Genomic DNA, 17859 nt, shown 5'->3' with positions numbered 1-17859 from the left:
AGATGCTCTATTTAAGTTCTCTTGGAACCCCTGGACCTGAGCCAGTAGCTTCATAGCTTTGCCTAGCTCTAGCTCTGAGATCGGCCAGCCAGTGTAAATAAACCTCCTTGTTTTTCCCTGCCAAGTCTCTGTTTGTGTGTTTATAAAGCAAACTTCTGGTACAACACCCTGGCTTCCCCGTGAATGCCCAGGAAGCAAGTGAGGGATTCCTCCATTTCAGAGGTGAGCACCAGGCCGTGGTTCACTGACAGCCTCTGGAATGTGCGGTTTGCAGCCTCGACACAGAAAAGCCCTCCCAGGATGAGTGACCTACTTTTCACCCCTTGTCGTTGCAGCTCTTTGTCAGGGGCGCGTGGTGAGAGTGCCCAGGGGCAGCCTGGTGCGGGTGGTGGGCACCGAGCTGGTCATCCCCTGCAATGTCAGCGACTACGATGGCCCCAGTGAACAGAACTTCGACTGGAGCTTCTCCCCGTTGGGCAGCAGCTACGTGGAGCTGGCCAGCACCTGGGAGGTGGGTTTTCCGGCACAGCAGTACCGCGAGCGGCTGCAGCGTGGGGAGATCGTCCTGCGGAGAACTGCCAATGATGCTGTGGAGCTGCGCATCCAGAACGTGCAACCTGCAGACCAGGGCTTCTACAAGTGCTCCACTCCCAGCACAGATGCCACCGTGCAGGGAAACTATGAAGACACGGTGCAGGTGCAAGGTGGGTCTGCACTCACCTGGCTTTCCCCAGCCACTCAGCTCAGGTGGTCTGTTGACAGTCTTTTTAATTTTTGCTATGCTGAGAGATGTTCAGGGCTTACTCTGGCTCTGTGCTCAGATCATTCCTAGAGGGGATCAGGGGACCATATGTGGTTCCAGGGATTGAACTGTGATCGGCCACGTGCAAGGCAGGTGCCTTTCCCGCTGTGCTAGTTCTCTGCCCTCATTGAGAACTGTCTGCTCTCATTTCTCACTCCACTGTCTCTGGGCAGTTGGAGCTGGAGAGAGCGGAGCTCTGCCCATGTTCACCAGTCCAGCCATTGGCTCTGCCACCTGGCGGTGGACATGCCATGTGCCTCAGTTTCCTCCCCTGTATCACAGTCTGCCATCAAGGTTTTGTGAACTTGTCTACACTGGAGCAGCACCTCTCCACCTTCTCCAGCGTTCCCCCTTCTGACCTTGTTTCCTGCCTATGCCCCTTCCCCCTCCCATCTCTCATTCCCTTTGACACATCCTAAGGACGTGCAAGGGTTTTTTCCGTCATTGTTCTGATCTTCCTATTCATTTGGCATTACAGGTAGGTCTGTGCCACATGTCCTTGAGAAGCGTAGTACTTTCTCCTGTAATCTAGTGCCTGTTACATGGTTTCACTTCCAACCCCTTGTCACCTAAGAAATGCAGCGCAGGTGCACACCTTGGTTGCTTTTTAGGTGTTTGATTTTGAGTATGTATGTTTTTTTGGTCATTGAGAAACGTTTTGCTATTGCCAGTTTTTTTTTTAAATCACACACATACATGCACATACACACACAGTTTCAGACCCTGAAATCTAGAGGAGTCCCTTCTCAGAGACCCTGGAGCAGTGTCAGGGATCCATACGTGATGAGTGGTGAGGCAAGAAGAGACGGGCCTGGTGGCTGGTAGCTGCCTTTTGCACCACCATGCTCACACTGCCTCTCCCAAATGGCTCGCACCAGCATGTCTGTGATCTCTGCTCCTTTTTCTAGGGCTCGTCCCTAGTGGCTCTAACAAGCCGTAGCCAAGGCATCAGATATGTGTGCCTGGCTGATTTGCAGGATCTCTGCTCACCCTGGTCATTCTTAGACAGTCCTAGGCCAGGGGGCCAAGCTGCTCCTCCTGCTCTGCTTTCACTCTCTGCCTCATGCTGCAATCCTCCCAGATCCCTCAGCATCTTTGCTCTATCCATGGTGTAGGCCAGTTTCTCAGCAATAGCTTTTTTTTTCCCCTTTTTTAGGGGTGTGTGTGTGTGTGTATGTGTGTGTGTGTGTGTGTGTGTGTGTGTGTGTGTGTGTGTTCAGGCCACACCTGGTAATGCCTGGGGGGTTATTCCTGGCTCTGCACTCAGGAATCACTCCTGACCAGCTCAGGGAACCATATGGGGGAATGCTGAGGATCAAGCCTGAGTTGACTGTACACAAGACCAGTGCCCCACCTGCTGTACTATCACTCCAGCCCTAGCAGTTACTGGTCATTCCCATGAGTGTCAAGAGCCAGGCACTGCCCCGGGCACTTTCCCCCAAGAACTCACTAAACTCTTTGGGCCCTAGCTGAGATTGGTCCAGATGTCACTCTGCCTTAGAGATGAGGAAACTGAGACATCGGAGATAAAGCAATTTCTTCCACATTAATAGGGGCCATAAAGACAGTATGGCAGGTAGAGCACTTCCCTTGCACATGGTTGACCCAAGTTTGATCCCCGATACCCTAGTCCCTGCCAGGTTGTGAGCCCTGAGTACAGCTGGGTATGGTCCCCAAAGCAAAAATAAATATAGTGTAACAGCAAGCCCTGTCACCATGCCTTATATGTATGAGGCTCTGGGTTTGATCTCGCATGGCAAAAAATAAATAACACATGCATTCAGTTACTGTTGATTGGCCATAGTTATGGTTAGAAAAAGTATATTGCATGGGGGCTGGAGCCATAGCACAGCGGGAAGGGCATTTGTCTTGCACGCGGCCGACCCGAGTTCGATTCCCGGCATCCCATAAGGTCCCCTGAGCACTGCCAGGAGTGATTCCTGAGTGCCAAGCTCAGGAGTAACCCCTGTGCATCGCTGGGTGTGACCCAAAAAGCCAAAAAAAAAAAAAAAGGTATATTGTATAAAACCTTTTTTTTTTTTTAACTTTTATTAGTGAAACACCATGAGGTACAGTTGTAGACTTACAAATTTTTGTGCTAAGATCCCAAGAAAAGTTGGCGGGAGAGACAGGTCAAACGGATGGGCACGCGTTTTGTGTCCAGGTGCGTATATGGATCCCAAGCACCAGACCATGAGTAGCCCTAGTCGCAGCTGAATGTGGCCAACAACAACAAAAAAAGCAGAAATGTAACTGAAGCTTGAATGGGGAGGCAGCTGCTCAAATGACTGGGTGCTTGCTTTGAATGCAAACACTGTGAGGTCTGATCCCTGGCACCGCTCCCCAAGGGGAATGCCTACTGCCCAGTACTAGCAGTTGTAGGTTCCTCTCCTCCAAGGTTCCAGTGAGAAATTCAGTTGGGATCACAGGCAAGTTGCATGAGAAAGTGTGCAGTTGTGGACGTGGACAATATAAAAACTGAGAAAAGGACAGAAAACTGCTCAAGATCACAGCCTCCCTTACAAGAGGGGTCTGAGGTCGGGGTGTTTCGAGGTGGGGGTGCTGACCGGTGGGATGTGTTGGAGGGTTCAGGTGCTGGTGGACGGGGGGCGTTGGGGAGGGCAGAGGGGTAGGTGTGATGAGTGGGGCATGTTGGGATGGGGTGCTGAAGGGGTGCGGGTGGTGAGCTGTGCCCTCTCCCCGCAGTGCTGGCTGACGCCCTGCGCCTGAGCCCAGCCCTGCGACCCCTGCCCGTCCTGCGCCTGCGGGAGGGCGAGCCCTTGACGCTGCACTGTGCCGCGTCCACGGCGTCTCCGCTGCACACTCACGTGGCGCTGCGCTGGGAGGTGGCGCGCAGCGGTGTCCAGCGCGCAGTGCTGGCCCTGACGCACGAGGGCAGGTTCCGCCCAGGCCCCGGCTATGAGCAGCGCTACCGCGCCGGGGACGTGCGCCTGGACACTGAGGGCATCGACGGCTACCGCCTCTCCATGGCCCGGTTGCTGTCCGCCGACCAGGGGACCTACCATTGCGTGGTCAGCGAGTGGATCGGCGAGCAGGGCTCCTGGCAAGAAATTCAAGAGAAAGCTGTGGAAGTGGCCACGGTGGTGATCCAGCCCACAGGTGAGCAGGTGGACTCCACACCTTTCCGACTGGGGGGGAGGCGGTGGGCATGGGGGGTGGGCAGAAGAGCGATGGTGCGGGAGAAGCCCAGGCCTCGTGTGTGCTGGGCCCCAGCACAGAGCCAGGAGCAGCAGCTTCGCAGCCCCCCACCCAACCCCCCACCCCATTGCCTTGTTTTACCACAAAGACTTCTGGGGTAACCTCCATCCCTAACAGAGTTCTGCTCCTCTAGAGTGACGATGGGTTTGGGGGGCTTTTGGGGCAAGCATGTGGGTGTTGTGTAGAGGGGTTTGCAGTCTTGGGAATCTCCCTGCAGCTGTTTTCCGCCTGGATTTGTTCTGTAGAAGCTGCCGGGGGGCTTCATCCCTCTCTCTTCTATGTTTGGTGTTTTCTACCTCTCTGCATCTGCCTTTTGCCAGCGGTTAGGGATGTGTGTCTGGCTCACCCCCAGACTCTTTGTCTTACTTGGGTGCTTCAGGCTTGCAATTCTAGGCCCCTCTGATGCTCCATCCCTCCGGGGCTGGATCCCTCTTGTCCTTGGTGGACCACCCCACACCCTAGGATCTGCCAATCCCAGGGCCAATGTAAGAAATTGTTCGTCGTCCTTGAACCAGCCTTTTAACTCAGAGGAAACCACATAGGAAGGAAAGCAGTGGCCAGTAGACATTGGTGGAGAACATACTGGGCCCAGCCTGGAGGTGCTTGAACCTTGTTCTCAGGCCTTGGGGAGCTTCCACTGAAGTTAGGGATGGAGAGGTTGTGTTTGGGAGGACTGGTGGATGGACAGATGGCCATGGTCATCCAGGATAGACATAGATGCTGCCATGTCATTGCTTTTGTTTCATAAGCTGGGCAGACCCTAGTAGACACATCTCCTGAGTATGCAGTGATGGTGTGGCTGGGCTGAGGCTCGGCTGGGAGACAGGTGGAAAGACACTGACACCCCCCCCCCCCCCCCCAGTCAGGAGTCGTCCTCTGCACAGCTCTGCTGACACCCTGGATGCACCTCCATGCAGACTCAGGGTCTCCAGCCCCCGGGACTATCAGTGAATGCGCAGGGGGAATTCTTCCCAAGGGGAGGAATTGGTTCTACCAGATGCAGAAGTTTACATTCCATATGGATGTGGGGGCATCTCAGAAGTGATTCATTGGTCTCTGTCCCAAGGAACATTTGGCTGTTATTATAAGGGAGCACCAAACAACTGCAGGGTGGAAGGATTGGGAGTTTGAGATTGGGAGCAAGTTAATGAACATTTCCTGAAGGACTTTAAATCAATCATATCAATCATTGAGGCAACTTTGTATTTGAAGCAGACAGCAAAGCCCTAATCCCTCTTGTAAAATTTAGGCCACATTAGCATCTGGCTCTCCCATCAGCCTTCTGGTTCCTAATCTCTCTGTGCTCCAGGCTACTTTGACAGCCCACAGACTTTTTCTCACAATTAATGTGTTTTAATTTATAAAATACATACATGGAGTGATACAGAAAAACCGTTATACTCAACTAATCATCAAAATATTTTTAAGACATTTTCATCTAGCAAATGCTGTATTTTGTTAAGACATTAAATAATAAGATATAATGCTAGGCTTAACAATGACTGTAATTTCTAAGCAGTGATGAATGTAAATGATATTTCAAGAAATCTGCAGCCAATTGTAATGTGAAAGTATCTGATCTCTATTGGGGTCAGAGTTCCAGGGATAGATATTTCTATTCAGTTTCATTGCTTTGTTTGCAACCAGAAGAGATACTGTATTTTATGTAGAGATTGTAAAAGTCAAATTTTTCTATATCCAAGCCAATAATTCCTGAAGTTTTCCTTGTGAACCATCATTAAGAACCACCATACCAGGGACTAGAGAGATAGTACAGCGTGTAAGGTGCTTGCCTTGGGTGACGTGTGTTCAATCCTTTGCACCCTATATGGTTCCCTGAGGCCCAATAGGAGTCATCTCTGAGTGCAGAGCCAGGAGTAAATCTTGAGCATTGCTGGGTGTGGCCCACAATTTTAAAGAAGAGGAGAAGGAGAAAGGAAAAATAGGAGGCAGAGAAGGAGAACCACATCAAGGGCTGGAGAGACCATATGAGGGTTAAGGCACCTAACTTCACCAGCTGGCTCTTGGAACTTCACCACATGCAACTCTAGAACACTATTAGGCATTGCTGACAGAGAATCATGGGGATGGGGGGGTGGCCCAGGACCACCCTTTGAGAGACAAAACAAAAGGACAAAACAAGACTATAATAACATACACTCATGCGAAAGAGAGAACAGGAAGAACCCCAGACTTAGAAGGTAAACTTGCTCTTGCTGCGGGAACTCCTTTGCCCTGAGCTGGCTTAAATCTTTTAGTGCTTTTTGCCAAATAGCCCAAAGCTGTGTCCTTCATGGAACTGAAGGCATTTTGTGGCATACCTCCTCCCCTAAGTTTGGGGTGCACTGGTTGCTGCTGATCTGAGCATGTGGATTCTGAGGTGTCTGCAGTCCTCTTGCATTACCCTGCCCTTAAATCTGGTTCTTCCCCCTTCTCCCCACTCACCATCAGCCCACTTCATCCTGTTTCCCGGCTGTTGACCCCCCAAATTCAGAATGTGAGCAGACAGCGTCTTCCACTCCTGGTAGAGAAGAAACCATCAAGGGATCTATGGGGCTGTAGAAAATGCCCCGAATGTCTAAACACCAGACTGCCTATGCCCCCCACCACCCCCGCAGCCCCTGCTTCACCCAGAGTGCTCTTTTCTGCCAACAGTAAACTCAGAGAGACCCCAGAGAGACCCCTTTTTACAAGAGGCACAACTGGGGGGAGCCCAAGGACCACCAGTGTTGTTGTGGAGCACTCACGTGGGAGAGATGGTCCAGCCACACCCCCAGGTGCAGCATATCTTCAGGGGGAGTCTGGGCCTCTTCAAGGAGAGGCGAAGAGAGTGGAGGGTTTGGGACGAGGCACAGAGACTGAGGATTCTTCTGAAATGTTGTCAGGCTTTGGAAATAATCACATGAAAGTACTGGGCTTGGAGGCCATTCTCTCCTGAGTGGTGCCACGCAGGATGTGGGGAGCCTGAGTGTTGCAGGTGTTGGTAGCGTGCCCACTGCCCTCTCCCACATAGCACGGGTGTGCTATGTGGGAGAGAGGGGGTCTGTGCATGTTGCAGGGGACAGAGTGGTGTGTACATGTAGAGGGGAAGAGGGTGTGGGATGGGTGTGTGTATAGCGGGAGTTGGAGGGTGTGTTGGGGGTATGGAGTGTGTGTGTAGCAGGGGATGGGTGTATGTGTGTGTGTAGCAGGAGTTGAGGGTATTTATTAGGGAATGGGGGTGTGTAGTGGGGGGTGAGGGGTGTATAGTGGGGGAATGGGGTATATAGCGGGGTATGGGGATGTGTAGCGAGGAGTGGAGGTGTATAGCGGGGATGGAGGTGAAGCACAGGATGGGGTTGCAGCAGGGAATGGGGGAGTGTGGAGCAGGGGATGGGGGTGTAGCAGGGGATGAGGGGTATAGAGTGGGGGATGGGGATGTAATGGGGGATGGGGGCATGTATTTGGGGGTGTGTGCAGCGAGGGATGGGGGTGTAGCTGGGGACGGGGGTATGTGTAGTGGGGGATGCAGGGGTGTAGCAGGGGTGGGGATGTAGCGGGGGATGGGTGTGTGTGTAGCAGGAAATGCAGGGGTGAGGTGGGGGATGCAGGGTTGTAGCACGGTGGGGGGGTGTGTAGCGGGGGATGCAGGGGTGAGGCGGGGAATGCAGGGGTGTAGCGGGGTTGGGGGTGTGTGACGGGTGATGGGGAACCTGCATATCTGGACAGCACTTTCCTTCTGCACACCTTGCTCTGACCTGCCGTGGGCCCAGTGTGAATCTCCCCGCGGGCTAGCTGCCTGGAACCTTGAAGTGCATCCCTGAGCATTGCCATGAGCTCTTTTTCTACAGATTACAGATGCCCAATTATTTTTACAAATCCTCAGAATACAGAAAAATTGTTTCCATATAAAAGGCTTTGATGGGGGAATGATGAAACCATATCCGCCTGGAGACTGTGACCCCAAATTCTTCATCTAAATGTGGTCTCTCTCTCATTATGTAGACTGAGGAGGGGCAATATGTGGACAATCCAGAAATATTTGAGCTTGGCTTTCAAATCCGTGCTTTTGCCTGGCGTGTCCTGCTGCCTCTGAGGTGTGCCTTTTCAGAGGAGCAGTAGCAGCCATGTGAAGGCTGACTCCTAAGGCTTAGTGTTGATTTGACTTTCCTCCTCCTTTCATGGGAATGTGGGCAGGTGCGACTACATCCTGCAGTGCTCAGGGGACCATATGTGGTGCTAGGAATTCAGTCAGGGTCAGTAATGTGCAAGGCCAAGTGTTCTTACCTCCTGTATCCCTCTTTTACCAAAACCCTGCTTTCCCCTCCCTCTCTGCCTCCCCTCCAACTTCTGACAGTATGTTAGAATTCATCCCATCTTTCTCTATAAAGTCCCCCAAATTATAGCCCAAGGGAAAGACATACTTTTTTTTTCTTGCCATGTCCAGCACACTTTTGGTGTTTCAGATGACACTGTGACTGTTTAGGCAGAGCCTCATGGCACCCTGGACTCCTGTCTCAGCACAGCCATGATGTGCATGGCCATGAACAGGTTACTCAGATTGTTCTGTGCTGCCATTTCCTCCAGTAAAAGGAAATGCATCTCAATCTGTCACTCACAGATTGTTTAGGCATGTAAATATTTGCTGTAAACATTTGCTGCTCTTATCATTCTTTATGACATGAAATGTTGGTTTCAATAACGCATTGGTTTCAATAACAAAGTTCTCCAGCCCCCTCTACTTGTGTGTGCGGCAAATGAGGTGAGAAAAGGAGGTGGAGTTCTGCGAGGAGGGAGGCAAGTGAAAGGCACAAACATGACGAACTGATCTGTGTGTCTGTCTACTTCTGAAGCGCTCCAAGCAGCTGTGGCCAGGAATATGTCTGTAACTGAAGGCACGGAGCTGGACCTAGCCTGTAACATCACTACCGACCGAACGGATGATGTGCGGCCCGAGGTGACGTGGTACTACAGCAGGACTCCAGACAGCACCCTGCTGGGTTCCCACATGCTGGCGCGGCTGGACCGGGAGTCCCTCATGCATAGTTCTCCTCATGTTGCCATCAGCCATGTGGATGCACGCTCCTACCACTTACTGCTCCGAGACATTAGCAAAGAGAACTCTGGCTACTATTTCTGCAGTGTGGCACTCTGGGCCCCTGGGCACAACAGGAGCTGGCACAAGGTGGCCGAGACCACTTCCCCCCCACACCAGGTGGAGGTGACCTGGCAAGGTGAGTGGAACAGGGATGGCTTCATTCCTCCTCTGGGACATCATCCGTCAGGGGTGGAGTTGGGGAACGTTGTGTTTTGCGTGACTTTCCCTTTCTTGAAAGCAAGACTGGTGGAAATTGAATCTGGAAGGCACGGGGCAATGTTTAGATAATATGGCCTCTGTCGGCTCAGTTCCCTCATTTGGGAGGATGGAATGTCCTTTTGTTGATGAGATTTGCAGGGTTGGGTGCTGCTGAATGACTCTTGAAATAGAGCTTTGGCAGAGGAAGAACTCGGCCCGTCTCCCTTCCTTGGGACACCTAAGTATGTTCAGCCAGGGGTTGCCACCTGGCAGGCCTCTTCCCTTTCATGGAATGCACTTCTCTCCACCAAAAGTCCCTGAACCCCTCAATGATTTTATTCCACTTCATTCAAACAAAGCCATTTGTTTTCCACTTCATTTATAAAGTTGTTCATGATGATTTGTTACAGGCATTCAGTATTCCAACACCAGTCCCACCACCACTGTTGCCTTCCCTCCACCATTGTCCCCATTTTCCCAGCCACCCCTCACGCTTGCCCCCCATATCAGGCCCACAAAAATTTATTTTTAGATTGCTTGTTACCACTATGCATAACAGAATGATCAATGCCTTATTTTCCATAGCAAAAAATTTGTGAAAATTGTTGTATCTCACCATGGCAAAATTATGTCCTTGTCTGAGGTTTCACTAAGCTGTTGTTACAAGTTAAGCCTTGTGTGTTAATGTTTTTATTCGTCGAGATGGGTTGGTGTCTGTGTTCCATCCCATCCAGTCTCGTGTGCTCGTTGCATGTCAGTGTTGTAGAGTTTGGGCATGTTGCATGGCCACCAATGCAGCTGTGCACTCCAGAAAATCCAGAGTATTTAACTGGGCGGTGAACTGGCCTGTTAAATATTTGGCTGCTGGGTTTCCCGGAAGTACAGGGAGGTTGGGAACCCCCTGAATGATTTTAGGTTCCAATATCTCTTGCTTCATAGGCTCTGGTTTCTGATAGACTCATTCCACCTGCCTGGGGCACCTAATTTCCCTCATGACTCCTGACCAATTTGCTGCCACTGGCTAGTTAGATATTGCTCATGTTTTTTTCTTTTCATTCTTCTTTCTTACTGTCCCTTCGATTCCTAAATGCTGTACTGCTCCCCCGCCCCTCCCCCCCCCCCCCCCCCGCAGCACCCCCTGCACCCTGGGCTGACTAATTTCTATAAAGTCTACTGTCCATCAGTTGCAAGGAAACTGAGGCATGATGATGTCCTGGTGGAGTGATTCCACCTTCGTTAGTATAGAGTTGGGGACCAGCCTTCCAGCACCCTTTTCCCTGGGCTAAGTTGGATTTTAGTGCCGACCCACAATTGTTTGGAGCATAGCATTCCTCTGATGACAAATAGGTAGAATGGAGTTTTATCTTTATTTTTTTTTAATTTATTTATTTAGTGACCCACACGGGTGATGCTCAGGGATCACTCCTGGCTCTGCACTCAGAAATGATTCCTGGCAGTGCTCGGGGGACCATATGGGATGCTGGGGACCTTGGTCAGCCCCATACAAGGCAAGTGCCTTTCCTGCTGTGCTATCTCTCTGACCCCAGAGCTTTAATTTAATTTTATTTTTTTCTTTATCAGATTTGGGGGTCATACCAGCAGTGCTTGGGGGCTGCTCCTAGCTGGATGCTCCTGACAGTGCTCAGAGAACCTTATGGTGCAAGGGATCCAGCCCAGGGCCTGCCTGCTCCCATCTCCTTGAGCTGCCCTTTGAGTTGTCTCTCCAGCTCTGCACTGATCTTGCAAGTCCAGGCAGTCACAGCCGCTGTGGTCTCGCTTCCAATATCCCCCTCCGCCCTACTCAGACTGAGCCTCCCCTGCCTCTCCATCAGTAGGGTTCTGGGGTTTGTGGCATAGTCTCTGTTTAGAGAATGAAGCATTTTGGGGCAAAGATGAGGAGCTGGCCCACGGGGGTGGGGGGTGGGGGGTGGGGGGTGGGGTAGGATTCAGGGAAAACAGTTGCAAGAGCAAAAGTGGAAGTTACATCCAATGCAGAGTGAGACGAAGCAACAAGTTGGTTGTCCCTGGTAGCAAAGTGATTCTTCTGAAATTTAGAAGCACAAGGCACAGGGCAGATGTGGTGAGCTTTGATTCCCGCTGCCCGTGCTAAGCTGGAGCAATGTTGGCCAGCCAGAACTCGCCTTAGCAACCTTCAAAATAAAACAGATATTGTCAGCACCAAAAGAATGTATTTTTTCATCTGTGGAGCTGAATCTGTCTCACTGCTCTGATCCTGGATGCACTGTGCCATGCCATCAAGCCTGCCTCTAGCCTGCAGCTCCAAGAGATTCTCTCTTTTCTGAACATGTGCCTGCACTCCAGTGTAAGGGCCTCTTTGAAGACCTCATATATCGATCACGGCCTAACCAGGTCTAGACACAGGTACTGGTGACAAACAAGAGAGGGTTTGGGAGGATCTTTTGGAATGGGAAGAGAAGAAATAAAGGATTGAATGGTGGGAATAGCTTCAGCTCTGATGCTCACTGTAAGGGGAGGAGGTACTCTGCTGCATGTGCTAGACCCATTGCTGGGTGAACTCTGTTTTCCCAGCTCACACTCAGGGGGGCAGCACCGATATCCCACATTTGCTTTTCATGGAGTAGGCACTCTGTACCCACACGAGACCCTGGCATGGGTCAGCCATCCATGGGGCCTGTGAAAATATGGGCATGAGAAAGTGAGGCTCACACAGACAGCAGCCAACATGTGCACTTTTCAGAGAGTCACATTCAGGGAGAGTCAGTGGAATCCAGACTCACCCACTTTCCTTCCTCACTTATTGATTAGTTTGGGGATCATAACTGGTGGTGCTTACTCCAGACTGACTCCTGGCTCTGCACTCAGGGGTCTCTCCTGGTGTGGGCTCAGCGCCTCTGTGAGGTGCAAGGGATCCAACTTGGGTTGGCCATGTACAAAGCAAGCACTCCACCTGCTCTACTATTGCTCGTGCCCCGGCTTTGGAGCTTTTCTTCCTCTTGCATCACTTTCTCCATCTCTGTGCCAAGTACTTTTGGAGGTGTAGCTGCTTGGGTACTTGTCAGGCCGTGAGCTGGACAGGAACAGAGCAAGAACCTCCAGCACAGCCCAGTGGCATAAATGCCTCGCAGAGGTAGGTCCAATCCATGCAGGGATGGAGCCACACAGGAGGGAGCCATGAGCTGTGTGAGGCCATGGGAGTTAGCTGTGGTGACCAAAAAGGCAAGGACACAGGTGACCTGTCCCAGCTGTATGGGAAGGAAGTAGAGGTACCCAGAGTTCAGAGGCACCCCTAGGACCAACACGTGTCACATGGAACGTTTGCTGTTAGTCAAGGCCATCTACTGGTGTGCCCAAGTTCAAAGGGGTGAAAGAAAAGACCCTCCCTTTCTACCACCCTTGCTCCCTCCTTCCCTTCCCTCCTCCTCTTGGACATTATCATTATCATTGCAGTACAGACACTGAAAGGTTATCCAGTATATTCTTGTTCAATGTGATCATTTCCAGCTATTATTGTCATCCTGGTCCCTTTTCTATCTTACAAGGGTAGAAAATTCTTTTACTTTGAATTTATGCCCTCCCTCTTATTTCTTAGCCACTCAGCGGTGCTCAGAACTTACTCTTGGCTCTGCAGTCAGGATTTACAGGAGCCAAAGAGGATGCTGGGGATCGAACCTGAGTTGGCCCCATGCAAGGCAAGAGCCTATGTTCTACCTTTGAAGGGTAGATATTATTAGATATGCCAAACAATGATAACAAGTTGCTCTACAAAATGAAGCATAATTCAAAGCAGAAAACAGAGAAAATAAAATCAAGGTGCAGGAGAGATAGCCAGCTGAGCACAGGCTTTGCATGCTGGAGGCCTGGAATCAGCATCCCCAGCACCTCATGATCCTCTGAGCATAGAGCCAGGAGCAGCTCCTGAGCGCTGCTGTGCATGGTTAAAAATAAAATAAAATAATAAAATCAAGATCCAAATGAGTCAATAAAATAATATTGAAGAATAGATATTGCAAAGTACTTGGAGTGAATTGGTTACTATATTTGAGCACTAACTATACCTCCAAAATTTTAAAGCATTGGGGTCAAGAGAAATGTGATTATACAGTTATCTGCAGAAAGAAAAACTCTAACAAAGAGACAAAACTTTTTTTTGGCACTGAATCGATCTTGCTTTTTTATTTAAGGAGCATTGGATAACATAATGGACAGTGCTTTCAACTGTTCCTTTATAAAAGGCTCTATGTGATTGTTTAAATGGATCTTTATATCCACTTTCTGCAAAAGCTGAAGGCATAAATCTCAAGTGTGTGAGGAAGTTTCCATAAGAAGCTGTGCTACACTGGGGGACAAGTGATCCTTTGTGTTGATCCAATTTAGTATATGTTGAAAACTATGGGGAATCTGGGGGAATGACTGCTTAATCTGCATATTAAGCCGTCTCTTAGCTATCAGATGTCTCTAAATGAGCCCTTGGCCAGAGTTAGATGCTGATCACCTCATGGTTGAGCGCTCTGCACCAAGCCCGACTCTGGTGTTAATTGGAGAGGCTTCTGTGGGCGTCTGGTCCAGAGCAGGTGGAAGCAGGTGAGTTCTGCCTTCAGGGCTAGCAGCCTTCTTTTTTTCTTTTTTTTTTTTTAAATTGAATTACCATGAGATACAGTTACAAAACCTTCATGTTTGAGTTTCATTTATACAATATTCCAACATCCGTCCCTCCACCAGTGCACATTCTCCACCACCAATGTCCCCAATATTACACCCCCTTTTCCAACCCTCCCCCTGCCTCCATGGCAGACATTTCTCCCATACTCTCTCTACTTTTGGCATTATGGTTTGCAATACAGACACTGAGAATAGCCTACTTTTCATTCTCTTCCCTGCCTCCTTCCCAGCACACACACCCCTCCCCCCCATGCTCATGCTTATCCCAGGTCCTCTCAGCAGCGTGCCAGGGGGGAAGGTAATTATTTCCTTTAAGAGCTGCTGTTAGTCTGCTAAGTATTTGGTAGGGACTTCAGAGTTCTGTGCCATCTCTGGAGAGAAGATTTAGAACTGCACGATTTTACAGGCAGCCATTATCATCGTCACTCCAAGCTTGTCTCTAAAGGCAGAAGAGCAAGTGTATTATGTTGGAGTCCTGCCTGCTACCAGAGTTCTACGCATGCTGCCCTGAGTTGTCACTTCAGGAGTCTGTGGTTGGTTTTATTGGTTTCATGAGAAAATGCATCTATACTGCTTAGTATGATGTACAGTGCTTACATGTTCAACACATTTTCCTGGTGTCAGTGAGGAGGATTTGTTGGTATTGGGGAAGGTTCATTATAGATCAGATTCTTTCCTAGCAAGTTCATTTTTAAATGCTGGTTTGTAATGCTGTATAAGTTCCAGTTGAATTATAGTTTGAGTTCCCCACCAAGTTTTTTTCCAAGTAGGATGGCAGTATTTCTCTTAGGACATAGTGGAACTAGGATTAGGCTAGTCCTTGAAGCATTGCTCCCTGTAAGGGACTGAGCTGACCACACACAGCCCCTTTCCTGCCCTCAGCTCCCAAATCTTACTGTTCCCTTGTCTTTCCCTGGGACTGATGAGTGAGTGTGAAGAGAGAAATGCTGCCTGAGTTTGATGGGAGAATCAGGCAGTCACACTCCGTGCAAATCATGATATGGCCATTGCTCCTAACCGCCTCATTCATTCAAAGTGCTGCCTCATCATCATGGCCAACTGGGTTGGGACAAAGTATCCCCCCCACAAATGATAGCTCCTTGCTGGCCTTCTGTATCTTTAAATTTTTACTTTTTGCAGTGATAATGTATTTATTTATTTTAATTTTTAATCAAGGTACTGTGATTTATAAGCCTGCCAAGCTACCCATGACTTATTAGATATGCCAAAAACAGTAACAACGAGTCTCACAATGGAGACGTTACTGGTGCTCACTCGAGCAAATTGATGAACAATGGGAGGACAGTGCTACTGTGATTTATAATATTGTTAATTATGATCTCCCGTGCACATAATTCCAATAGCACACCATCCCCAATGTGCCCACCCCCTTCCCCCCAAGGGCCCCAGTGCCCCATCTGTTCAACCTTAGCCCCACAAACTCAATTTTGTGGACCAGTTCTCTCCTTGTGTTGTCTTTGGCCCTTTGTTGCTCCCTTGCTACCTAATATCTATCTTTAAGTCCCACATAGGAGAGAGATCATTCTGTATCTGTCCCTCTCCTTCTAACTTCACTCAGCATGATATCCTCTAGTTCCATCCATGTCACAGCAAATTGCATGATTTTGTACTTTCTTAGAACTGCATAGTATTCCATTGTGTATATACATCACAACTTCTTGATCCATTCATCTGTAGCTGGACACTTGGGTTGTTTCCACACTTGACTGTTGTACTAAGCACTGTGATAAACAAAGATATGCATATGTCCTTTCACATTAATATTATTGTATTTTGGGGATAGATGCTGAGAAGTGATATCACTGGGTTGAATGGGAGTTCTATTACTATCTTTTAGATAGATCTTCATATTGCTTTCCATAGAGGCTAAACCAGATGACATTCCCTCCAGCAGTGGATAAGGAATCCTTTCTCACCACAACTCCACCAAATAGGGTCTTTCCAGATATTTTGATATGTGCTGTTCTCACTGGTGTGAGATATTATATCAATGATGTTTCGTTCTCTCTTTCTCTTCCTCTTCCTCCTCCTCCTTCTCCTCTTCCTCTTCCTTCTCCTCTTGCTCTTCTTTCTTCTTCTTCCTCCTCCTCCTGCTCCTCCTCCTCCTTCTTTTCTTCTTCTTCTTCTTCTTCTTCTTCTTCTTCCTCTTCCTCTTCCTCTTCCTCTTCCTCTTCTTCTTCTTCTTCTTCTTCTTCTTCTTCTTCTTCTTCTTCCTTTCTTTTTTTGCTTTTGAGCCACACCCAGCAATACTCAGGGCTTACTCATGGCTCAGTGTTCAGGGATCACTCCTGGTAGTGCTCAGAGGACTATATGGGATTCCAAGAATTGACCCTGGGTTGGCCACGTACAAGGCAAATGCCCCACCTACTATACTATCACTTCAGCCCCTCTCAGTGATGTTTTGATTTGCATTTCCTCTTGTTCAAATGTTCATTGTCTTGCCTTCTCTTAGAGTTTTAGAGAATGAATTGTTTTATACGCCAAGAGTGGTAATTCTTTTGCACATAGCTTGGCGGGAGCCTCCCTAGCATCTGTCCAGTTCAGGAGACTAGAACCTCCCTTAGCTCAGCGGGCACTCCTTCCCCTGTGGCCTCTCACTTGTGCATGCAGCTCACTCACCTAATTAGGTCTGCCAGCTTAACTAAGATTCAAAGGGGGTATTAAGGCTAGGACCAGTTGTGCACTGTTCAGAATTAGTGCCTTAGCAGTTGTCGTCATTCTTAGCCTTCCGGGATGTAGCCGGCTTGAGAAGGCATTACAGCCATGTGATGAGGTGGTGCTGTATGGCCCTTCAGGGACCTAGGTCACACAGCCAAAGTCTTGCCTGTAATTCTGCTCTCACACGCTTTGCAAGACCATGGTCTTTAGAGGGTGCTCTTCTGGACTTTGTTTCTTTTTTGTTTGTTTATTTAGAAAACGTTTTATTCGTGAAAAGATTTTCTATCTTCTTTAAGCTGGAGAGGTTGTATAGCAAGTAAGGTGCTTGCCTTGCATGCACCCACCACCCCTGACTGGAGCCCCTGCATCACTGAGCTCAGCCCAAGTGATCTCTGAACTCAGAGTCATGAGTAAGCCCTGAACATGCTGGCTGTGGCCCCAAAACAACAAGCAAAGCAATAAAGAATTCCTGTCTCTTAAAATCATGAAGATTAAGGAGAAAAATGCAAATGGAAAGTATGTAGCATGGAATCTATCACCTAAAGAATCCTTGATTAATGCCATTCATTTTCGTTGTATAGTGGAACAGTAATACCTTCCTTCTAAAATTGTCGTGAGGGTAGAAGGAATTAGTCTATGTGGAAGCTGCAGGTTCAGACCCTTGCACCCAGTACGCCCGAAATAGCAGCTGTTGCAAATGAGCCAGTGGGTCGGAAACTCTCCCTTGTTTTGAAAGTTGTAACAAAGGAGTTTAATAACCAATGTTGAGGAAATAAGTTTCTCTGGGGGAAGGTTGTGCTGTGTGCTGTGCTAGGCTGTAGCTTCCAGAGATGTACACATGCCCCCAAGAGCCAGATTAGGGAGCAAATTCTTGCCTTGCAGAACCTCAGCAACTCCAAGCCAGTATGCTCTGGCTGTCTGGCTCTAGTGCTGTGTGTAGTGACTTCCATCATGGCTGAATGGCTGGTTTGTTACTGTTGGAACAGAAATGAACAGAAGTTATATTGCCATCTTCAACAACTGTCAATATTTTGCTTGTCTTGTTTCATCTCTCTTCCTTCCTCCAGACTCCTCTCTTCCTCTTTCTCTCCCTCTCCCTCTCCCTCATCCCTCCTTTCCTCCCCTGCTCTCTTTCCTATTTCCCTTCCCCTGTCTCTCCCTTCATCTTTCATCTCTCTTCCCTCCTCCAGACTCCTCTCTTATCTCCCTCCCACCCCTCTCCCCCTCTATCCCTCTCCCCCCA

General features: G+C 49.2%; 1 protein-coding gene across 1 annotated transcript in view; it reads left to right on the top strand.

Annotated features, from left to right (window-relative positions):
• The window catches only part of PTGFRN (prostaglandin F2 receptor inhibitor), an 88604-nt gene that overhangs the window by 35739 nt on the left and 35006 nt on the right, over positions 1–17859 (top strand). The window contains exons 2-4 of the mRNA XM_056139064.1: positions 336–704; positions 3509–3922; positions 8854–9234. Of these exons, the coding sequence (XP_055995039.1) occupies positions 336–704; positions 3509–3922; positions 8854–9234 (1164 nt within the window). The remainder of the gene's footprint in view (positions 1–335; positions 705–3508; positions 3923–8853; positions 9235–17859) is intronic.

Source organism: Sorex fumeus, unplaced genomic scaffold (genome assembly GCF_029834395.1).
Source record: "Sorex fumeus unplaced genomic scaffold, SorFum_2.1 ptg000131l, whole genome shotgun sequence".
Classification (NCBI taxonomy): Eukaryota; Metazoa; Chordata; class Mammalia; order Eulipotyphla; family Soricidae; genus Sorex; species Sorex fumeus.
This window is presented reverse-complemented; position numbering and strand designations above follow the sequence as displayed.